The sequence below is a fragment of the Carassius auratus genome, chromosome 32, assembly GCF_003368295.1.
Source record: "Carassius auratus strain Wakin chromosome 32, ASM336829v1, whole genome shotgun sequence".
NCBI lineage: Eukaryota > Metazoa > Chordata > Actinopteri > Cypriniformes > Cyprinidae > Carassius > Carassius auratus.
Window position 1 is genome coordinate 20,500,493 of NC_039274.1, and position 26,086 is coordinate 20,526,578.

General features: G+C 35.8%; 1 protein-coding gene across 10 annotated transcripts in view; it reads right to left on the reverse strand.

Annotated features, from left to right (window-relative positions):
• LOC113051797 (neogenin-like) overlaps positions 1 to 26,086 on the reverse strand; it is a 136,572-nt gene that overhangs the window by 32,472 nt on the left and 78,014 nt on the right. For all 10 annotated transcript variants that reach the window (XM_026215882.1, XM_026215881.1, XM_026215879.1 and 7 more), the window contains exons 3-7: positions 23,489 to 23,764; positions 21,296 to 21,446; positions 10,204 to 10,340; positions 6,159 to 6,313; positions 5,944 to 6,064 (exon numbers count right to left, since the gene is read on the reverse strand). In XM_026215882.1, coding sequence (XP_026071667.1) covers positions 5,944 to 6,064; positions 6,159 to 6,313; positions 10,204 to 10,340; positions 21,296 to 21,446; positions 23,489 to 23,764 — 840 coding nt within the window. The remainder of the gene's footprint in view (positions 1 to 5,943; positions 6,065 to 6,158; positions 6,314 to 10,203; positions 10,341 to 21,295; positions 21,447 to 23,488; positions 23,765 to 26,086) is intronic.

The window sequence follows — 26,086 nt, forward strand, 5'->3', positions numbered from 1 at the left end:
AGCTAAAAGCCCTAATGAGTGATGAAGAGGAGGAATGGCCAGCTCAATCACAAACATATCTATCGCTTTCTTCTCCTTCTATATATTTTGTAAAGCTGTTTGCTGATAATGCTCAAAACCATGATAGGTTTTTCTTAGATTAATAATAGTTTAGTTGTACATGTTTTCCATGGTATGTCGACGTTGGACTTGTATAAGATGGAATATAACTTTTAAAAAACAGACAGTTAGTGTATATTTGAGCAAAAAGGACATTGGAAATATATATATATATATACAGTTAGGTGCGTTGTTAACTTCAGTCACATAAAGGCGAGGACATTTTGAATTGAACAAAAAGTTGAAAGACTAAAAAGAAAAGAGGGCTATTTGCATAATTTTGCATTACAATGTGACAGGATTACAAAACAACTTCCACTGCAATTTGCTGCATAAACCATTTTGGGTCACACTAAAATGATCAGAGGCTCTCTTTCCAACTGTTATGCATTGCCAGGCCATCGCGTGTTAATGTATTTGTAGTTTTGACATCAAAACAGAAGTAATTTCTGAGCCATTTCTGCAGCTTGACATTGATAAATGGAGTGTGCAGTGTGTTTCGAGTTAAAGTTACAGAATGTTTTCATTGTGCATTGAATTCTAAAAGTAAAACGATCACACCAGTTTTATTTATTTTTTTGACTTGTTAGATATTTCATGATATCCTCAGGCTTTTATCGACACTGTTTTGTTGTAGCAAATAAAGCCAAAGCGAGCGAAGGAAGCTAAAAGTAGCATTTGTTTAATAAGTGGAGTTATAACGATATTCAAGAAGCCAAGCGCACGCTAGTCTTTGTCATTTTTCATTGGAGATATAGCTGGCTCGCAGCGATTTCGCATTGGATCTGAAGCGGGCAGCATTGCAGCAGTGACAGCAGTCTATCTCTTTAAAGTAAACATCATGAATACGAGAGGATGATGGATTAAAGGCCATCAACACCCCTGTTGAGATTAAACAGGTTTCTCACGTGATGGAGAGCAGCGCATCTCCTGAGACGCCTGGCTTCCATAGTCTGAGAGATGAAACCCGGAGCAGCAGGGCAGATCTAGAGGGAGGCACAGGCACCTGCACGGGACGTACAGCCCAGCACGAAAGCACAGGATTATGGGTCGCAGCATGATGCTGGCAGGGGACTTCCTCAGTGTTTGCTGGGAAGGCAGACACCCATCTGGCATCTCATCACTGTATGTCTATACCCAGTCCTCTCTGCCCAGCTATAGCAGCCCTCTGGGTCAGCAAGCAGAGCCCGCATTCCCTCCTGCACCTGCTAAACCTCCGGCTGCTTGCTTCATCAAAGAGCATCAGTCTCTGCATCATTTATTTCCTTACATGCACTTTTATCCCAATAGTCATGCTCAAACACAATATCGAAAATATCACTGGGCTTCTTTGAGCTTTGGCTATTTGTATTTGTACACAAAAGTACACTTTGTTTGAATAGCATGAGATTATTATATCACACCAAATCTTGGTGGAGTTCAGGATGAGAATTCACAAAATACAATTTAGAGTCTTAAACTGTATTTCAGCTAACCTATGGACTTGTTATATCTGTGATAGGCCTAGCTGTTTCTCCTAAAAATTTTGGATGCCACAGGAAACACCCTTCTTGTTTTCTAAGAAACACTATTTCTTGATAATATAGACTATAGAATATAGACTTTTCATCATCTTAGAAACATAAAAAATAGAAATATATATATATATATTTAGATATTTGTCTTAATTTGTCTTTATTTTCTTCACACCTCACATGTCTCATATACTATTTCATCTTAAACAGGCTCTTCACTGATACTGTTGTCTAAAAAAAAATATTTATATAATTATATTTATATATATATATATATATATATATATATATATATATATATATATATATATTTTTTTTTTTTTTTTTTTTTTTTTTTTTTTTGAGGGGGAAATAGTTCTTTGTGGTATAAATTATGCCACAAAAGCAAGACAAGTTTTGAAAAAAATAAGTAAATAAAAAAATTCCACACAATAATTATCCAACAAATCCATATCAGTGTGATCTATAACAAAGTTTTATGTTTGTACACTCTGTAATAAGCTTGAATCTAGTGTTGCATTCTGAAAATGGCTTTTTGGTACTTCATGAAACTAGTTTATTTCTTCATTTCGGTGAAATTTAATTTCTTGATTCTCCAACAGAATAATTCCTTTGAGTTTAGTTACAGCTACAGGCTTCATAATGTCAACTAAATCACATCAATATTCCAAGCAGTGAGTGATGAATCTTGTAAACAAAGCAGAGATGTTGGAAAGCAGCTAGAGGGCTCTTTCTGTGGCCATAAACAAGTGCAGCATATTTGCTCTGCTGTTAGCCGAGTCTGGCACACGGGCCTAGTTAAAGTGTCATATGAACACATTGAGAGGCCTCAGCGGAGACATACCATTTATGTTTTATGGCTCCACAGGTGAGATATAAACATAAATATATCCCAAATCAGTATTGTATGCTCTCAGACCAATCACCCTGTCTGTCATTGTGTTCAGACACACATCCAAGCTGAATCTATCATTTTTCTACAAACATACCTGGGTGGGACTAAAGCGTAGCGATGTTGGGTGTTTGATGATGATGGGGTGTTTGTGCCATACAAGGTTTTTGGAAGTAAGAAAAAAAGCCAAAAAAGAGAAATGTTTTTTCCAAGTGCCATGAATCCTTAATAATAACAATTCACTGCCAGGAAAACAAGCATTCAAATGCAAATATAGAATTCATTATTTGGTCACGGTCATTCTCTTTAAGCTGTGGAAGCTTCTGTCACCAAAACAAATTCTCATCCCGAGTAAACATACCTGGAAATAAAGCTCTTTCTGATTCTGATTCATATTTGTTGCAAATCTGCATAAAACTCTGCAATTACAGTTGTGCTCAAGGTAATCACAAGCATGTCAAGTCTAAAGCGACTGTTGAAAAAAAAGCTATGCTGCATTACACTAATGATTATTGGAGCACATATTCCCTTACAGAAAGAATAGACAGACAGATAGATAGATAGATAGATAGATAGATAGATAGATAGATAGATAGATAGATAGATAGATAGATAGATAGATAGATAGATAGATAGATAGATAGATAGATAGATAGATAGATAGATAGATAGATAGATAGATAGATAGATAGATAATGAGCAAGTTCCACAGACTGTGCAACAAACTCTCAGTCTGTAAATTAATAAACTCAGCAATCAGCTCTAACAATAAGTGAAGATTGTTGACTGTGTTTCTCCATTCACCATGTGCTTGTCCAGATGGCAGTGAGAACCAAGGCTTCAAAAAGCCTCCAATCAGACCTGTCTAGCTGCTTTAATTAGAACAAGCTGAGAAGCCTGCAAAAATAAAGCGTTTATAGACCATTTCATATGAGAGGAGTGAAAAGTACAGGAAAGAGAATTCAGAGAGACGCTGGCTTCTTCTCAGAAAGATACAAGTATGACAGAAACTTTCAGTTTGTGCACTCAGTACTGCTTGTATAAGGTTGGATTACATTTTTTAAAGGGGTCAGGACATGAGAAACCAAATTCCCCTTGATATTTTGATGTAGATGAGGTCTCTGTATGCTTAATACATGATGCAAGTCTTATATTGTCCTCATCAATCAATCAACAACAACAACAAAAAAAAAGCATTTATGTAATAACCCTCAGAAAATGGTCCATTATGGATCAGAGGGACAAGGTGATGTCACATAGACACAGTCATTTGCATTTGACGGCCTCCAGCGCAACACAACGATGCAGATTTTTGCATGTTTATATACGCTGTCAAAGGATTTAAAAGTTTATTTTCAGCGAATGTCCCAGTCTCGTCAGTGCTAATTTACCTGAGTGTTCAGTACAATTCAACCTTGACTGTTTTGGGAACAAATCGCAGTATGATGCTAGCTTTGCCAAAATACTTTTGCTCAAAGATCAGGCCGTACCAACTATTCTGGACCTAGCAAATATGTAATTAACATATTACATGTAAAAACTATTTTTTAAACATTAATGGCGGTAATGGATGTTAAATAATCAAATGCATCATAAGAAAATCATGAGAAACGGTGGAAAAAGGTCATAAATCACAAAATTTTGAATGCTTTTTGTCAGAAAAAAAAAAAAAAAACTTTACTAATTTTGTGACACAGAGGAGCGTATGCTGCCTGTATACAGCTCAGATTTGCCAAAATGGCACTACACAGATTTGTAGAGACAGAAAAGAGGAATTGTTGAATAAAGTTATTATTTTTGTTTTCTTCATGTACAAAAAGTATTCTTATCGCTTCATAACGTTATGGTTGAATCACTGATGGTACATGGACTATTCTGACTATGCTTTTCATACTTTCCTGGACCTTGACAGTGTTATTTATTTGGCAGTCTATAGGACAGTCTCAAGCCTCCCAGTTTTAATGCAAAATATCTTAAATTGTGTTCTGAAGACGAACAAAGCTTTTACAGGTTTGGAACGACATGGAGGTAAGTGATTAATGACAAAATTTTCATTTTGCGGTGGAGTAACCCTTTAATTTTGTTAACGAAAACTATGACGAGAAATGTTTGTCAATGAGGTATCTTCCCCAGACAAATACGAGACGATGACGAGATGATAAAAAGGTCATTAAATGATAACTGAGACTAAATTAACATGCAATATCAATGATGAAAAAAAGTAAAATGTAGGTAAAAGAACGAAAACTTTATCAAAAACTTTATATTTTTGTTGAAAAAAGAGGAGTCAAAACATTTCAGATTGCTGTATTTTAGAAGACTCTATTACGCGAGCGTTCATGTTTGCGGTTGCCAGATATCAAGACCTAAAATCCCCCAATCTGACCTTTTCTGTTAAACAGATACGTCCTATTCCCAGCTTTTTACTTTATGCAATCTGGCAATCATTCAGACTCGCTCTCTCTGCAGAGGCGACCGTGATCTGAAACACTGACATACAGTACTGTACAAGTAATCTGAGGTATTCTGCTTAAATGAAAGTTTCATTCAGCCAGTCTGTGCTGTATCTTGGATCTCGACTGTATTGTTTGCGATAGTGGTTGTGGATTGTAACATTACTCGTGCCACCCCTGTGCAGCGAGAAGTCTTTTTGTCATTGTTTTAGAAGAGAAACATAAATGCAATTTGATATCCTGTTATAAATCCGTACACTATTCGATATTCTATTGATTTGTGCTTATTGGTGAAAGAGGAAAAAAACATTTCCCAAATGACAACAATCATTGCAATAAAAATAGAGCAAAATAATGTTTTTTTTTCTCATAATTTTAACCATTATAAAGTAAGACAAAATGTGTAAGTTTCCACTGAATAAAGCGATACACTTAACCGGAAAACCCAACCCTGATCAGTAAGTAAAATCCCAGCAACCACCCAGAAAAGCATTTCAATCGTGCATTAAACTCCAGTCCTGGCACACACATACACTGAACAGGTGGCACTGCCAGAGAGGAAGCTGTAGCAGATGGCATCATGCACCTGACCTACACCAACACTACTATACCATCAATTAAATTTGTATAAAAAAAAAAAGATCATCTACATGGATACATCCTCCAGTTTCTCTGAGATATTTAGGATTGCTTAATGAATAGTTGTGATGTAGTTGGAAAACTAAATGGATCATCATTACAGCATTATGAGATATTTTTAAACACTTTTATGATGGGATTTAAACATCTGCAAATGTAAGAGTGTAATAAACTAAGAGTTTAACGAGCTCTAACTAGCTAATTTAAGAAGGTCTACCAGCTCATCTAAATTCTAAAACAGCTGGGAACTATTTAAAGCTACCAAACTGGATTTTCAAGCAGGGTTTACAAAGGGAAAATATGTTTTAATTAAGTCGAATGTAAGCAAATATGTTGTTAAACATACCTTGATCCAATATGATGAGCTGAGCACTGGACTGCACATTGCCAGCGTCATTCTCAGCTAAACACTGATAGAAACCTTCATCTGATTTGACCAGCCCCAGCACCAGCAAGTTTTGCTCCTTCTGTAAAGAGGCACACAAGAACATCGCTTTCATCTAGAAGAAATACTGTATTTTTTAGAAGGTCAACGTGCTGTAGGGCAAGCTGGCCACTTACAATGATCTTGAAATAGTCGCTGGGAATGACAGCATCTCCGTTCTTCACCCATTTGATGGTGGGAGCGGGTGAGCCGGTGACCTCACACTCGAATGTGACGTCTGTGGCTTCATGAGCATATATGTTAGCTGGTTTCTTCAGAAACTGCGGGGAAGCTGTGAAGAAAAGCAATAAAACAGAAATCCTGTGAGTATGATAAACCCAATGTATGTTTCTTGAGAGAAACGACTCTTCAAATGTCTGTCTAACTAAATGCTAGTAATGATTTCGGGAAAACTATTTGATTTCAACCTCTCTCTCAACCTCTAAAAATATCCTAAACACCAGAATGTGGTTAAAATATGCTAGAGGAAAATGCAAAACCTCCAAAGGCTTCCCCTTAGCAAATGAGCTTATTTGATCTTGGAGAAGATAAACAGGACATAGATCATCTCAATAACAAGTGTGCACCAGAATGATTCAGGCTGGTCTGCTGGGACGGAATTGTATTGTTGCTCTGTGCTGTGCTGACTTCTACAAAACAACAACCTTCAGTTGCTGTATATTTTATATGAATTGCACTTTTGCAAAATATAACATCACTTGCATATGAATAACACCCTTGCTCTTATCTTTGCATAAATTAGATGTACTGATACTTACATATTTCAAACAAGGAGTCATGAACAAATATCACAAAACAACAACAACAACAAAACAGCTGTGGATCAACACAGGTAACAGCACAGGTCAATCCTAAATAAAAAAAATAACATGCATTTTATATGATCCCTCTTATTTTGGTAAAATACTGAACATTTTGCCGATACTGCAAAGTGAATGTAACATTTTGACCACAACTGTATGTATATTAAATTTACATTTTCATAAGTCACCCTCTCCTTGTAATACCTGTGTCATACCCATGTCATTATACAGAGATGTGTCCTTATATGTCACAAAAACATGCCCACACACACACACACACACATCATCTTATTCAGTGACAACTTATTTACATTTACATGTGATAGATGTTGTAATGTAGTGCACAATTTGGGACTTTTTATTTAAAATGTATCTACACAGTCAAAAGGAATGCAAAAGCTTTAAAACTCAAGATCTCAAAACTACTCCGAATGCACACAGAACCTTATAATTCCAAGGGGACGATAAATATTTATAAGACTGTCAATGCAATTCACAGTACAAAACTAACCAAAAGCAGAAAGGCTACATGAAGCTATGACTGGATGTAACCTGAGATAAATGAAGCTTACAGGATGTCTTTCAGATTCTACAGCATCTGGAGCTATATATCTAACATAAGTTGCAGCATCAGGGCCAAACTGACAGAGGTGAGGTGATGAATGGCTGGTAGTATGTGCTCCTGCAGTTTTGCTGAGGCCTGCACATACAACCTGCTGAAAAACACTTGTCACACACCGCTGGGGTCCAGCTCACGCCAGCTCCACGTGGGACAGATGGTTCGTGTTTCAATCACTCAGTATATCTCACACATACACAGGGCAGCACTTATATCGCTGGCCACTGACTGTAAAAATGTCGCATCAGCTGCAAATAACAACTCAAAACCTATCTTACTTCCATATAGCACGAAATATACAGCAGGATATGGTTTTATGATCAGGAACTGGCTGGATTATGAAAACTGGGTGTCCCAAACCAAAATGGAGACGGGCCTGAATGCTTGTTCGTAATGGATTGTGGAGGTCTTCTCCCATTGCATTAATGTTACATTAACATTCACCAGTGTTTGTTTACTGCTTGTTCATTTACAAATGTGGCCTAAAACATGCTTAAATATATTTGGCTATTGGTTAACATTATTTTCTATGTTAACATCTCCTAGGCGATGTCAAGCAATCATTTTAAAGATGATTACTGAAGATATTCATAGAGAAGAATGTGCATTAATGAATAATGCACAATAAGACCAAGAATATGAATTAAGAAAGTAACTATTTAAATTGTGATGTCATTATCATAATTTGATAAATTGTGGATAAATTGTGAGGGGGATGAGACAGCACCAGAGATTTCCAGTCGTGGTCAAAGACTGTGTTTTATGGAAGCTTGTTTCCACCACAGGATTATAATACTGTAATAAAAAACAGAAATTACAATTTATTACATCACAATTCTGAGAATATGAGTTATAAGGCTCAGTCACTGGGAATACATGACTCTACCTACATTTCAGCAAAGCTAAAAAAAACGTACCTATACAAATGAGATAAAAATGTGCATTTTTTATTAAGTTTCCATAGGTTACACTCCCTACACAGTCTACAGGGAGATTATAGTGACGCTAAAAAACATCTCAAATGACCACACAGCTCTTATCACTGCCTCACTTGCATTTAGAAGCATGTCTCAGGTTTCCTGCTACTGTATATTACAGACAATGTCAAAGCACAACACACACTGTTGTTTCTATTCATCTACCCTGCATTTCAGAGTAGGCTAAGAAACAGCAACCTACAAGCTACTCCCTTAGGTTCTGTGTAGCACAGAGAAGAGAGTCAATCAAAGTTTAATAGGATTCTGGGTTTCTCACCTACAGTATAACAAGAACACAGAGAGCGCAGAAATCCCAGATCAATCTGACTTGCTCACACCAGCACACATCTCTGCATGTTGACTAGTTATGTACACAACAATGTATTCATAACTGTTCTGAGTCCGCTGGTTGACATTTAGAATCTGAGCAAACAAGACACGAAAGTCTTTTTTTTTTATTTCACGCTTGAAACAGGAATACATGATAAAACCTGCTCTGTCAATAGCATTATGTTGATTACAACAAAACAATTCTGATTTGTTAAAAATAATACAAAAATAACTTGCAATACGAGTAAACAACAGGGTCCAGAGGGTTTACAAGCACAAATATGAATCTCATATTTTTGTTAAAGGAAGAATTATTCAGCATGCATTATTCAGCAAAACCTATTACTATTTGAGCTGTAAAGTTTGTTTTAGAGGTGGTACTACTGTTCTGGGCAAATTAATTTCTGGTTTTGTGTTACCAATGCACAGTGCAGAGAGAGTGAAAAGGCAAATGTGGTAATTAATATTGCTATTTAAATATGACAGGCTCATAGCTCGTAAGATATGGGAAACACAATTGCAAATGGACTTTGCATTTCCATTTTTAATTTGGCAGACGAAAATGCAATGCGATTTGCATTTGCGTTTGGATTATGTCACATTTTATGCGTCCACAAGTTGAAAACGCAATTGCAAGTACAACTTGCAATTCCTTTTGAATAATGTCCGGAATATCATTCCATAATTACTTTTAAGGCAGTGAGTATTTTTGGTTTTATAATTTAGAAGATTATACTAAAGTGACAACTGAACGTAATGTTTTTGGATACTGAAATAATTTGAATGAAAACATATTATGTTTAAATTCTATTATGTTATGCTATATAATATTATTTAAATGTATATTTAACGCAATTAGTTATTAAATTAATTGTTAATTGTACTGACAAGCATTTAAGGTAAACTGAGCTTTACTTAATGTAATATATTTTTAATAATAAAGTACATTTAAAATGCATTAACTCTGAATAACACTATACACCATCAATACAGAATAATATTGAATAACACTCAAATTAATTCAAATCAAGTATTTTAGACATGCTTTATTTAGTCAACACATCAATATAAAGCACACCAAACTATTATTAAACCATAATGGCTTTAAAGTGAAAGTTTTAATTTAACATTAAAAGTGCATTTTTGCTTTTCTATTCTCTGTGATTTCACACCTGTCTAAAGCATCTCACATCCCTTTCATCATCACACAATCACATCTCATGCACTACTGTCCTGTCCCAAAAACTGCAGCTTGAGCAATTACAGAGTATCCAATACCTGTTTCTGTAAACGTGTCTGAAGCATGACCAGAGTGTGCAGTTGAATTACAGAACTTAATGTCACCGAGAAAACCCAACACTAAAGGAGAGAGCTTTGCAGTGTGACATGACATTCACTTGACTAGTCTTTTAGCAGTGAGGTTTAATCTTACCTTTCATTGAGAGCTCAGTCTGGGCCTCTATGGATCCATTGGCACTGTCTGCCATGCAGCTGTACAAACCGGCATCTTTCTCCGTGAGACTTAAGATCCGCAGACTGCCTCCGCCAAGCACTTCAAAACGGCCCTTGCTGTGTGGAGAAGAGAAAAAGGCGATGTCAGTACGCTCCCTGCAGAAAGTCAAATGTATAATTAGCCCAACACTAATTCAATAACTGAAGTATACATGTTATTTCTTACATGCCAAAAAAATATAATCTATATCTCAAAGGGTGCATTCCAGCAGAAAAAGGCAGCCTCAACATTGTGGAGGTCAGGCTTGATAATCAGAAGTTCGCTCGCCATCAGGGGCAAACAATAAATGGGTCACCACTGTGCCCTTGAGGTCACCAAAGCAATTAATCCCAGGATGCTTCAGGAGGACTGTCCAGGTAATAACTGGACTTTATGTTGCTTTGGATAAAAGGGATTGTTCCAAAAGGAAGAGGGTAGTGTTAGCAGGAAAATATTGTTAGTTTGCCTTAGAATTTCAAGGTAACTATTACATTATTATTATTTAAAATGTATTTCAACCGTTACCAAAAGATTGAATACAAAAGTGTCTGAATACATTTTTATCAACAACATCTGTTACCAAAAGTTGTCCGAATACAAAAGATATCCCTGAGTTTATTTATTAACTATTTTTTCAACCCTGTTGCCAAATGTTGTCTGAATACAAAAGGCATGTCTAAAATGATTTACTATTTTTCAAGTTGTCTGAATATAAAATAATAATAAAAAACATACAAAATATATCTAAATACAATTTAAAACTCTGTTTGCTTCATAGTAATAATATATATACATATATATTACATGCTTGTTGTGTCCTAGAAGACCATTCAAAATTGTGGGTTCTCTAGGACACAACAATAATGTGTTTTCACAATTTTTGCATTTTTTGTCTTTTAAAAAAAAAAAAAAAATTTTAAACACTTAAAGAAGATGTAATGCTAGTACCAAAATCTATAAACTGTCAAGCATGACTCGGCAAATAAAATATCTGAGTCCTGAGAGGGCAGCTTGACAGAGTCTATTACACACGCCAGACCACAGGACTTGCATAAGAGCAAGTGACTCAAAAGCCTTGTGCTCAGAGAAACTCCACCCTGCCTCAAACCATCACACATACCTCATCCCAAAGGAAAATCAGCAGGTCTCATAAAGAAGGCCTTTGTACTTTTGGGCTAAAGAACACGCTATGAAACACGTAGGCCCTCTCTTGTCCACCTAAGACACGCTTCAGTCTCTGTGTTTTCTTTCATGGACTATGATGTTATAAGTTTCTGATCTCTGCATGTGTCTCTAGTCAAGTGCCTTCAAAACTTTACTGCAGGGATCCTCAAATCTGGCCCAAGAGATCCATTTCCCTGCAGAGTTTAGCTCTAACCCTGATCAAACACACCTGAGCATGCTAATCAGTGTTTTCAGGATCATTAGAAAATCACGGGTAGGTGAGTTTGATCAGGGCTGGAGCTAAACTATGGGCAAGATTTAAGGAACCCTGCTTTAATGTGAGGGAGGCACACAGTGGTACAGACAAAATCATTTGTATTTGTCAACGTCTAATTTTTCTTCATCGAGTCTGAAAGATTCACATAGACTCATTTGAGCTGCAGCAGATTAATGATTTTAAAAAATCAAGTAGATTAATAAATAAATATAAAGACTGATGGGTTTTTTTAATGGTAAAAGTATTCATTCATGCGCAGTTTTTCATGCCTGTTATCTAAAGTTGTCTGAATACAAAATAGATGTCTAAAAGAATTTAAAACCCTGTGTTGCATTAACACAATAAACATTTAATGTGTGAAACTAATTCTACATACTGTACAATTATAAAACAAAAGTGGATAACAAGGTTGTTGCAAGTAACAGGGTTTCAGGTTTAGGATAAATTCTGCTTCCATTCAGTTTGGGTTAGTTTAAATTAAGACCAAATGACCAAAAATAAAATGTAAAAAAATAGTGTGGTATTAATCTAATTTTTTGATGTGTCACAAAATGTCCTGGTAAAAGCACCAACCCATTCAGTCCAGTTACCAAATCAATAAAAAAAAAAATGAATTTGGATTTTGATTGAATTAATTAATTAATTAAATTGGAAACATTAGCTTACCAATAACCAGAAATTATAATTTGGTCTGTAAATAGGCTAGATTCTCAGTAATACCCATTCAGGAATATTGATACTTTATTTACTTAAAAAATATTTTCATGTTGAAAAGAACAAAATCAATAGTTATGTGATTTGATGGCTTACCACTTTTGACCAATAGGTGGCGCTGTTATCAAATAATTTTGGTGTGTTCTGTGTGAGGTGACAATGGCACACACAAAGTTTGGTGTCAATATGCCAAAGCTTTGCAGAGATACAGCCTCAAGTGTCACAAAATCTTTGCTGTGATATGTGAAAACACGTTTGTCTATTGACACAAAATCCATCATATTTTGTCATCACAAGATCATCTGAATTGATTTTGGTGAAAATCGGACCAACGGCTGATGAGGAGTTCGAAAAAGTAGGTTTTCAACATGAATCAAAATAGTGGACAGGAAGTCCAGCTCACTCTGGCATATTTGGTATCTATGTTTTTGGCATAAGCCACGGAAGCCAAATTAATGTGGCATGGTCAGTGTGAGGTGACAATGACACATACAAAGTTTGCTGCAAATATGTCAAAGCTTTGCAGAGATATAGCCTCAGAATCATTTTGGCACAGTGCCAAAAATCTGTAATGGTGCTGTATGAAAACAGTTTTGTCAATCATCACAAAATGAATAAATTTTGGTCAGCACAGTCTGAAGATGATCTGACTTGATTTTGGTGAAAACCAGACCAACAGTTTGAGAGGAGAACATAGAAAAGGCAGGATTATAACATAAATCAAAATGGCGGACAGGGAGTTAAGATTCACTACTAAAAAATTATCTTTCCAACAAATTTGTTCATGCGCTAAACGAAAACCATTTCGTGTATCAACACGAAATCCATAACTTTTTGCCACCTCGGTCTGAAGATGATCCGAGCCAAATTTGGTGAAAATTGGACCAACGATATAGGAGGAGTTAAAAAAAAGTTTGTTTTCAACATTGATCAAAATGGCGGACAGGAAGTTCAGTCAATTATGGGAAATTGGTATAGATGTTTTCGGAATGATGCAAGGATTTTATCAACATCAGTCTGATTACAATAGGCTAATGTAAGCAAAAGTTATTAACATTTTTATAAATTTCATTATAACCTTTGACCACAAGTTGGCGCTACCCCCAAACTTTTTGAGTACCATCAGGGCATGGAGTGGAAGATTTTTGTAATTATTTTCCTAACGATACGCTAATGTGTTAAAAAAAATACAGCATTTTAGAACATAATTCAAAATGGGCGATGCCTAAAATGGCTGCACGGGAAAATTGGATATCATTCGACTGGAAATGACCCACCGAATCTAAAGAGACAAGTTTTGTGTTTTTGGCCAAAGCATTCAGAAGTTATGAGCAAAAATATGATTTTGTTTTATATCTCCTGACCACTAAGGGACACAGTGCCAAAACATTGCAAGTAGTCTCAGGTCATGCTTGTTATAACACACACCAAGTTTGGTCTTAATAGGCCAAACCATTGTGGAGATATAGCCTCTCATCCAATTTTGCATGCTTTTCATATAATTCGTTCACATGCTGTTCGGAAACAGTATGACTAATCAACTTGAATTACATAACTTTTTGCCAGTGTTCTCGGAAGATGATCTGGTTAAAATTTTGTGACAATTGGTTCAATGGCCTGGGACGAGTTCGAAAAAGTAGTTTTTACGAACAATTGAAAATAGCGAAAATAGAATGTTGGTGTCCTTCCGACTCAGCATGAGCCAAGGAATCAGAGGAAAATTTTTATTTTATTTAATGGTTTATGGTTCAAAAGTTATTAGCATAACATTTTTGAAAGTTTAGACAAGTGGTGGCGCTAAAGAGTTTGAGTTGGAGACTCCAAATTCGCTATGGCAACTCTTCTCACTGTCCTCTATCATTGTGCAAAAATTCAAAACTTTCCCACAAGCAGTTCTATGGGTTGCCATAGACTTGCGGCGTAAGAAAAAAAATCACACTAACAGATACAATAGGTGCTTAAGCAATGTCTGTGCTTGGCCCCTAATAATAAATTCAATGGTTTCAAGCCCTATTTTGCACCATATAAACATCATAATTCCTCCCATTCATTATTCAACGAGTCGTCACCCTTACATGGTTCCTTAACGTTTCTCAACTTGTGTACGTTTGACACATACTATTCTTTATTCAGGACCATAAGTGCTTTTGGAGCGTTGAGGAAGCAGTAATGCTTTTGTTCTATGTATGGAGTCACCTCAAATAACCCAGAACTAATTTACAAAAGCCTTGTGACTGCAGATCGGTTTGGGCTAACAGCTAGCGCTGCACATGCTGTGATGTATATCCAGTGTGCAGCTCTGAGGCTAAACTACTGGCATCCGTCAACAGAAATCCAACACCAAACTACCCGTGGCACTGACCCAACCTGCCTCACAGCAGCCAGCCTGTGATTGATGCCGTCATAAGATACAAGTGAGTGAGATGAAAGGCTTCCTTGTCAACAGCTCGGAAGGTTCTGGCATGGTCTCCGCCCTTAACTGTTCAGCTCCATGGCTGTGACTCCAAACAGAGCCGCTCCTAATGCTGTGCCAGGACTTGAACGAGGGTAGTGACATTATTCCATCTGAAGCCACCAGCTAAAGTTGTGTGCTACCCCACTGGAAAATCCAGTTAAAACCAGCTTCTGATGGTTTCTACCACCATTAAGTCAAAAATGTCAGTGAGATAATCTATATTTCATAAAGCTGAAAAAAGAATGAAACTCTTGAAAAGAAAACATTATTATCACACTTATATATTAATGGTTGTGGCACCCTCAGTGCTACAAACAAAATACTGTAGAGGAAGTTTATTAGGTAACGTAAAATCTGCTTCATTGTTTATTAATATAAAAAATATATATCTTCCACACCAAAGTCATATGATGTGACCGATAAAGAAAAAAAAGAATAAGAAAAAGAAGAAAGAAAGCTCATGACTGTCAGTAAGTTTTTAAAAAGATCAGAAATCAGGTTTTAAAATGTAATATTGTGATGTTGTAAAAAAAAATGTAAATATATAAATGAATAAAAATAAAAACAATGGCATTTGTGAATGATTGTTTACACCATAAATAAATTGATTAAAGTGTAAAAAATGTTTTGAGATAAAAGACACTCTTAATTAATCATTCATTCACTAATGTCATTTATATATATATATATATATATATATATATATATATATATATATATATATATATATATATATATATATATATAAATAATTTGTTTTACTCGATGGTTATCAATATCTAATATTTTTTAGAAAATGAAACCCTTTTGTGAAAATCTTAAAAAAAAAAAAAAAAAAACGTTTTTTTCTCCCCAAACCCCTAAACTATTATAAATACAAAGAGTAGCCCACATTTTGGCACATGTGTTTTAAACAATTTCTAGTTTTTACATTTTTAGTTATGCACATTCTTCTTTATCATTGACCCTTTTTAATCTGGTCTACCACCCGATGTTCTCAAAATCCCCAACATATACTCAATCCTATCTAAAACTATCTAACTAGACCAACTTGAAGGGCAGCTAAGACCATCTTGGTTAAGATTTAACAACCTAAGCTGGAATGATCTGTGTTTTTTAAATGTTGAATAATACATAGTTAGGAATTAACTGCTTTTTTTTTTTTTTTTTTTACTGAGAAGAATGCATTCATATTTATTAATTTACCAACATTGTTGAATAATGAACTTTTCACAAAGCAAATAAATAGTTATAGAGCATTATAATGTGCAGGTTCCTCTGAAACAGACTGAATATCATCTCTGGACAGGGCTGCATCCTGACTACATCCCGTTCAAAGAGTTCAAAGAAGAAAAAACATTCAGAGTCAAGACCCTTTATGAGCTAATGTCATATTATTCTCTAAATCCTGAATATATGTTCGCGCGGCAGCTCCAGTGTGGTGTGTGCTGCTCTTTTATAGAACAAGGACTAGGCTTCAAATGAAATACCTCAGAAGAGGGAAAAACTGAGCTTAAAATCAAAATGAAGAGCTCCATCTTTACAAAGAGTCAGAGTGTTTGTTTTTCCCAGCTGGGTTGAGATGGACCATCATCATACCTTTCTTTATTTGTTTTGCAGGTGCCTCCAATGGTTAACCAATATTTTGATTAGCACATCACTACGCGTATGCCCGAAGCCACAGCCTGCGTAATACGTGCACATTAGAGGTCTGAATAAACTGGCAGATGAGACTGGATTTAGCCCTGGATGTGTCATTAGATTCTGAGTGCACAGAGAGGCTATCATCATTCCTAAAGAGACGGGACCCAGAGGGACTCACAGAGGGAAAAAAATGGACAGAGAAGCCAAAATGGAGAGGCAGTGACAAAATTCATATGCTCCAGTGACAAAAACAGCTGCCTCACATTTGGCTGAATGAATCCTTCTATAGTGCTTCATGGTCTATTCAACAGCAGTGATGTCCTGCCAACCAGTAAAACAGACATCCAGTACAATGCATTCCAACCCTTCACTTTTCATTCCAGCAGAGTCCCAATGACTTAGATTCAGCCTCAGATCATGGAGCCTCAGATGCATACTCCATGCAAAAATGGCAAGGGTTTTCCCATAAACTCTGTACTTTTCTATAAACAAGGTTACCCAAAACTGGGGTTCCAAAACTCCTGGGGGTTTGAGAGTTGTTGAAAAGATAAAAAAAAAAGAAAGAAAGAAAAAAGTATATATTTTTATTAACCTGCATGTCCTGTGAACATTAACAGACATCAGAGAACCATGGATATTACAGAGGGAAAATTTCAGAGAGTACTTCAAATGAATATGAAAGTGTTTCATCTGACAGAAATGTTTGAGGATTGCTGCTATACAAAAAGAAAATTAAACGGCTCAAAAACAATTTTTGAAAAAAAAAGGTTGTGTAGTGTAGCAATTAAGTAAAAAGTAATAACATATATTCTTTGCATTGAATGTGAATGTACACATCCTCATAATTTTCAAAAAAAAAACAAGAAAAAAAAAACATTATTATTTCAGAAATCAATCATTCAGTACACCAAAAAAACAAAAACATGCTCAGAAGTTTCCAGACTGCTTCAAAGAACTAGGCAAATTTACAAATGTTTGCAAGATTTGTGGCATTGAATCATTTAAACTTACTTAAATTGCCTAAAATACAACAAAGTAGTAAGCTGCAAAGTGGTTGGTAGCTTTATATCAATCAGACACATTGTCTTGCTCTCCTTTTCTCCTTCCCACCAGTTCTTTACCCAGTCTTCAGTGTTTATCCTTCAGTGAATCCAGCCTGTTCTTACACTCCCACTAAGAATCCTAAGCATCTCCAAACGTGCGATTATATCTCTCACCTCTCTGCCCAGTGACTCATCATCGATCTATCAGAAGAGGATCCCAGAGATGGGCAACATCTAGGGCCAAGGACTGAGAGCAGCTGGCATGACTCCACGGTTAATAGAGCACTGTTTGATTTTTGACAAGAAAAACACCTTTCCTCCTATACACATATAAAGGAGCTCAAGAGACTCTTGGGCCCTGTTATACAACCGGGGCAATGTGTTTTTAATCCAAAAAAGTACATCCACTTGAATGTATTACACACAAAAAAAAAGTATATAAAAAACATTTAACAGTAATTAATCATTATAAATCTAGTTTCGATCTCTGGCAAGTTATTACATCTACATTTAGACTAAATGTAGGCTTTAAAAAAAGATTTGGGCCATATATGTTAATTGCATTAAAGAATAAAGAATCAAAAAATAATCTTTCATTTCAAAGAGGGGAAAATCCAAAGATCTTTGATTTATATATATATATATATATATATATATATATATATATATATATATATATATATATATATATATATATATATATATATATATATAGATTTATATTAATTAATTTACATGTATTAATTTTTTTGTTATTAAATTGTGGCCAAGCTGTACTGATTTGAATGTCGAACATTACATGGCCAGACTCTATATCAGGAGATTGTTGGCTCATAACTGCATTTAATCTGGTTATTACATATCCTGAACAAAATGCTGTAGAAGTTATTGCCCATTGACATTGATAAACAACTCTGCCAATGGCCAACCTGCAATAATGTCACCCTACCATTATAGATCGGGAGAGCAAGAGACAATGATCAACCCCAAATTGGATTTTAAATGGGGTTCCAGAAAGTCGAGCAAAGGGAACAAGTGGGCAGGATAAATAGCTAGTCAGTTGATCAGCATTTCAGTTTTACTGAGCTGCCATGGATAACAAACATTCAGGTATAGTTGGATCAGCTACACTATTCCAAAAACCATCTTAACCACCATAATGACCCTGTTTTTTAAGGTAAACTGTAAAAAAGGCCATAGAATCTCATTCAGTATTAAGGATGTTATTTGGGAGCATTACTTTTATGCATACAGAGCCCAAAGAGGGACACTATACATCATAAAATATTCATACACACAATATGAACTGAATACTTCTGTACTATAGAAATATTTGGAGATAGGTATTGCACAGTCTGATGAAAGGAACCATGAAAACACTTTGTTCATACTTAAATTGTGTCTTAAGGTTCTGGGATTGAAGTCACACTTCATACAGAGCCCAATATGAGGCAATCACCAGTCACTCTCACTGTACCCTTTCATCTATCTTTTCTCTCTTGTTCTGCCTCTCTGACTCGTCCGTTTACCGTCGTGAATCCCCACAGTGGAGCCACGCTCAGAGTTTTCATGAATTCAGATATTGTACGTCAAGCAGGGGCTTGAATGCCTCGTTCAATCACTGTCTGATAATACGATCATTCTCGCAAATATTCCCTATTGCTCTTTCATTTGACATTCCCAATTACTGACTGACAGTCCAAACCCGTCTTCAGGAAATCTCACAGGAAGTTTTTAATTGTCGTTTTCAGTCATCGAAGTTTGAGAGTGCACTCAGTGTTGAAATTACGTCCACCCTTGTTCCACACACAGCTCCTTTGATTAATGAAGTAATCTTGTGAAGATGGCAACTCTGGGGATACTTACATTCAAACCAGTGAGTGGGGGAATTATTGTTATGACAAACTTACTCAAACTTACTTACTAAGACAATTATTAGTGGTGTTTACTAATGCACGCAAAATTAATACAATTGCTCATGTTAATGGTTAGAGATGTGAGCAAACCACAATACAAAGTACATAACTTCAGGATGTAACTCATTCTGCACTTTTCTGTAATTATACCTCATATTAAGTGGCATGTTTAGAAGAGGTGTTGCCAGAATATCACCAAAACCTTTTTATTTTTATAAACAAAACATTTAATGTCTAAAAAAAATCCAGTTCAGAATCAATGTGTGAGAAGTTTATGTACAGAAACATACAAAAAGTACAGGACTGCTAGCATAACACTATTAAATAAATGTTAAAAAAGTAATGGGTTTCTGAGTTTCGAGACATTAAGTATTATATGATACAGATTTAATAAAATATATTTAACAAAAATCATTGATTGCACTCACAAAGTGAAGTAATCTTGTAATCACTGGTTCACACACAAAAAACATACTTTAGAAATTAGTATAACAGAGTAGAATTCTTTACATTAATAAAATAAATAATTATATTAATGTTAATACTATCATTTTTTTTTATATTAAAATAGCATTAAACATACTTTTGTGTGACTTTTCTCAGATTTTCTTTAGGGATGAACAACATATTGGTACCAAATAAGTAACCACTCAATATTAGAATATTCTTATTATTGGTATTAGCTGATACTTAATATTTCATTATGCATGTGCATTTTCCTTATTATTTACATGCAGATCTTACTCTTTAAATAATCTGAAATGGCTAATAATGAAAATTCTCTCAACATTTACTCTCCCTCATTTCGTTCCAATCCCATCAGACTTGTATTCATCCTTGAAATACCAATGAAGATATTTTTTATGGAAACCATATGTAACCATGTGTCAAGCAAGTATATTTGATATGCTCTAAATATGGGTGTTTATGCTATGTTTATTTGTGAATAGAAGCTTAAATTAAATCTGTTTATCATATTGTGTGTCTTCAGAAGACTTGGATTAAACCACTCGGTTCATATGGATTATTTTTACTGGATTACTACAAAATGTTTTATGTAACAAAACTTTTAAAACAAAACCAATTTTTGGGTAAACTAACATTGTTAAATGTAATTTAGAAAATCTCATGATTTATAATGGCCAAAATTCACTTGTAGCATTTACAACAATTGATTTTGGCTTTTAGTGCTATATTTTAAAATTATTTAGATAAAACAGAATATAATTTATTATAAGTGCATCCCAATTTTTTATTTATTTCCTGGAATTTTCCGGACCTGGATATCACAATGTTAAAACTTCCTTATAATCACAGGTGTTCCAGTGTTGAGAACATTGGCTGATCACAAGTGCCCTTTGGACACCCTGCAGCTAATAAGAATTGAGCATGAAAAAGTGGCTTTCCAGGTCTCATCTGTGAACAGCCTGGCAGTGTTTCTCACGAGAAAGGTTTGAGAGAGATTGTATGTATGTGTCTGTGTGGGTTGTGTAGACACTTGCAGTCTTGACTGGCATTTACACCTCTCTTGCAGGCGCCCGTCACTCTAATTATTTACTTGGGCAGCTGGGACAGAGCTGTATGCCAGCAGAACTGCAGACGTATACAGAGAGTGATCCCTAAAAGTGGACACTGCTGCCACAGTGGGACTCTTAGCTTGTGTTCGTCACACTGGCAACACACTGAGGAATCAATGGCCTGTTAGTGGAAATCACTGTCTGATTCAGGGAGCAGAGCTCTGGATCTATTAATAGCAGAGTATCTACCCTCCCTGGAGATCTGTGAGGACAGAGATGCTGTTTGATGATGCGTTTCCTACCTGTACTCAATGAGCTGGTCTTTGTGCGTCCATGTGACGTAGGCTGTGGGATGTCCCGTCACCACACAGGGGAGCAGAACGCTCTCTCCAACGACTTTAGACACATGCTGAGGCTCCAGGAGAAACTCCAGGTTCCTTTCTTCCCCTGATTCTGTACAAAACAGAGAAGTGAATTCACAGTCAGTGTCTGCCCCAGTGCTAATGTTATTTTAAATGATTTAAATAATAATTACTTTCAAACTATGTATAAATATTGAAACATCCTTAAAACAAAGTCAATCTATATGAAAAGTTAAATAACAAATACTATTATATTAAATAGTAATACTATTACTATTACATAATCTTGCTGATATTCGACTGATGGCTGAATCATATGTTTGGGGGCGGGGCAAAACACATTGAGTCAAGTCAGACATTCGACAGCCAAAACTACTGATGTTAACACACAGGGACAATGTGTAACAAATGCCGCGTAGATACAAATGGGGTAAATAATGTTTTTATGTTTTGATTAATAGATAGTTAACACTAACCGTCAGCGAAATCCTAACAATTTGAAAATTTTACAGTAGTGCTATCATTATAAAGTTAATGATATAATATATGATGTAATTAATGTTCTGCATTTCTGTTTTGAGCTGCGCACGCTGAAGATGACCAGTAGAGTGACGCATTTGATAGCACGTTTTTAACCAATGGGATTAAACTCATAATTTCATATAGAATACGCTTCACTATTTATAAAACATAACGTTACTATTAAGACTTATAGGCTATCTGCAAAAAGTGCCCGAATGCAAATGAACAGATCTGCGGGGCTCTGAATGCGAACTCATTTTATGGACGCGTTCTTCATCAAACAATGTGCAGAAACACTGCAGCTAAACTAAAAATTCAGAGTTCCTTGGTGTTTGAGTCACTGTTGCTTTTCTATCATCTCAAACCAGTCTGCCCATTCTCCTCTCATCTCTGACATTAACAAGGCATTTTCCTCCACAAAACTGCTACTCCCTGGATATTTTCTCTTTTTCAGACCATTCTCTGTAAAGTAGTAGTAGCCATTTATTGTCACTAGTCACAAGTACCAGTCACAAGATGGTTTTGCGTGAAAATCCCGGTAGATCAGCAGTTTTTGAAAATCTCAGAGCAGCCCGTCTGCCACCAACAACCATTCCACGCTCAAAGTCACTTAAATCCCCTTCTTCCCCATTCTGATGCTCGGTTTGAACTTCAGCAAGTCGTATATATGTATATAATATAAAAAATGTTTTTAGAGAATATATATTTTCTATTAAGTTACTTCCTATTAAGAAACCTTATGGACAAAATTTTTTCCTAGTCAACCCAAAAATTATAATTCTGTAATTATAATACTCATCCTCATGTTGTTCCAAACCTGTATGACTTTCTTTCTTCTGCAGAGCATAACATTAGATATTCAGAGAAATGTCTCAGTGTACATACAGTGGTCAATGGGGTCCAATGTTGTTTGATGAGAGAATTTTTATTTGTGAGTGGACTATATTTTTAAACATGAATTTAATACAATGAAGGCCTCTGATTTGCATAACAAAAGGTTGGGTAAGAAACATATATATATATATATATATATATATATATAACAAATGTTATTCTTACTCCCCAAGATAATTTGTTTAAAAGGATGTTTAAATAGACAAAAAGCATAAACAACATTTAAATATAATTTAAATAAATATATAAGAATAAACTCTGAATTTAAACTCTATTTTAAAACTCTCTCTCTCCTCTCAAATGTGTGAGTTTCAGTAGTGCATGAAAAATCTATGAAAATAAATAGATTCAGAATGAATGTCTTGAATTTAAAAAAACAAAAAAAACAAAAAAAGGAATGGAGAGGAATTGGCCTTTTCATTATAAATGCTGGGTAATTGTCTTTTCCCAAACAGACAAACAAAATGCCAAATTAAAATTACCATGAAATACATGTTTTTTTTAACTGGGATAATTTTCGTGACTTAACTATTATTCTATTATCAAAATGTCAATTTGTAAATTAGTCTAAATATTAAATACAAGATAAAGATTTTTACATTAGTAAAAAAAAAAAAAAAACACATTGACATAATTTAATTTGCAACATTAGAGTATAGTTGATGATTTGATTCCAAGTATGGAATTGGAATTTGTATGAAAGTATGGAATATGTACCAGGCAGGATCTGTATTTCTGCTTCTTCACTGGTCTTGGTGGGCCCAGCGTTGTCGATCACGCAGCGGTACAGGCCTGCGTCTGCCTCGGTGGCGTTACTGATGACGAGAGCACCACTGGGCAGCGTGAAGACTCTCTGGTCCAGCTTCACTGGCTCTTTGTTTTGTTCCCAGCGGATGAAAGACACCAGGTCTGGATTCACCTCACAGTTTAGCACATGACTGTCACCCATCCGCACTGATGCGGCTTCCGGCTGACTCAGGTACCGTGGTATACCTTAAAAGATAAGGAGAGGAAGAAATCAGAATAATTACAAAAAAAAATCATTATCACATACAGTACTGGTTTGATATTCTGTTTATGAACCACACGCCATGAACAGAAAGTGTTAAGCAATTCTTGTGCAAAGTGAGTATATGAAATGGCAATTACTTTTGTATACTGGCAAGGCTTTTGAAATGTTGAAATACCAAGAAAAACGTCTAAAGCTATTTGCCTGTAGGCTAAAATAATTTACCCTGTCTGTGTGATCTACAGTATGTGCTTCAGAGGTGGAGGCAGGAAGTTATTGCATTTTGATTAATTGAAGACAATTATGTGCACTGAGGAATCATGCACAATAAGCACATCATTATCAAATATGGTCTGTTTTAATTTTTATTTTGACTTTTTTTTTTTTTTTAAGTTAATTATCTCCCTTCTATGCCAGAGATTCAAAAGCAGCTCTTTAGAGGTAAAAAATAAAAACCCCATCTAAAACCCAAGGGAACATTTTACCCTCAAATCTCTGTAAATGAAACTGATGGTGCTGAAAAATAGTCATGGCATACAAGTGTTTACACTTTCTGGAGTTCCCCTGGTGTCCCTAAAGTGGAGAAACTGCCAGGAACTTCATCTGTAAGCAGGAAGTGGTGCTGAAAGGCTTCTAAGTCACAGATTTCTCTGCTCCTCAGCCCTGGCAAAGTAATAAAGTCCAGAGGAATGACTTTACATTAATTCTGGGGTGGTTCAACTATTTATGAATTCTAATTTTGAAGGTGATATATAGAATTGAACAAGAAAAAAAAAAAAAAAAATTCAAGAATCAGTCCAAACTATCTAAACTGCGTTTCCCGGACCTTCTTAATGCTACGTCGTTCGTAAGTTATACTTTTACGTTAATACGTGTTTCAGGAAATGTTCTTCGTTAAGTATACCTTCTGTGAGTCATTGTTCATAAGGCTCCTCTGGACCACTCTTTAGCTACAGTATACAATATCGATGTTCACAGTTCACTCCGCTAGTGCCCATTGCCCAAAAAGCTTCTTCATATTTTAGTCAATACGATTCTGTGGCAAGAAAAAGTGTAAAACCAAATAAATATTACTATTCTAAAATTGTAATACACCCAGTGTTCAATTAGACTTCAATTAAATGAAGTGTTTTATGTAAATAATAAAACTGTCATTATAGCCTACTGATGGTTTTTAGTTTTTCCATTATAATATGCAAAGGCACATCGGCTGGCAAACCATTAGGACATCAGCACATAATTAGGAGTCTATTTAAAGGGAATGAATGTGAAGGGGAGTTTGGTCAAACTATGGCAGCGAGAAAGTAAAAAATGGTCCAAAATCAAAGCCAGTTAGGCCTAGTGTATGTGCACGATTTCATTATCGGGTCAGAATAGCTACCATATCAAAAGATACAATAAAAAAGAAAAAATGCCTGCCACGGGAGCAAATTCAGCAGCTTTCACATCTTGTTGTTCCAACTTTGTTGAGACAAACTTGACGGAGCTTCCCACTAAACCCTGAAATTCAGCTGCTGGCTGGTCTCCGTTTTTAAGCTGTTGGTAGTTATCTGGAGGTGGTTGGGGATGGATATGGGTTGAATAAGGCCTCGGCATGGCGGTGCGTTCACTCAGTCACAAACATCCTGCTCCGTCACGCCACGGATTACATGTCTTTCTCTAGGCACAAAGTGATGGAGGCACATCAAGGCTTCCATGCCATTGCGTGTGTCCAGTGAGTAATTGGCATTTTTGATTGGGACACTTATACCCATCGCCATCCCATCAGCACTCAACCAGGCCTTCATAATTTATACGTGACACTGGATCACAAGACCAGTCTTAAGTCACTAGGCTTTATTCTTAGCAATAGCCAAAAATACATTGTCTGGGTCAAAATTAGGATATTAAAGGAAAATGCCACCGTTTTTCCGGTCTTCTTCCCTCAACTTAGACGAGTTGATACGTACCTCTCCCGTCTCAGTGCATGCACTCAAACGCTGAAGAGCGCGGCACCACTATGCTAGCGTCATTCATTCCTTAGGATCCAAACAGGGATGAATTTAGAAGCTACAAAACACTTCCATGTATTCCCTATTTAAAAACAGTTACATGAGTAGTTACACGAGTATGTATGGTGGCACAAAATAAAACGTTGCGATTTTCGAAGCGTATAAAAAATGATGACTATAATGGATGATGGAAAAGAGCACTTCGAAGCACTTCGACCTCGGCACAGTAATATCATCACTGCTGAAAACTCCTCATGTTGGTTGTATTGACGGAAGTTAGAGGGAGATGGAGAGGGGCACCAAGGTCAAAGTGTT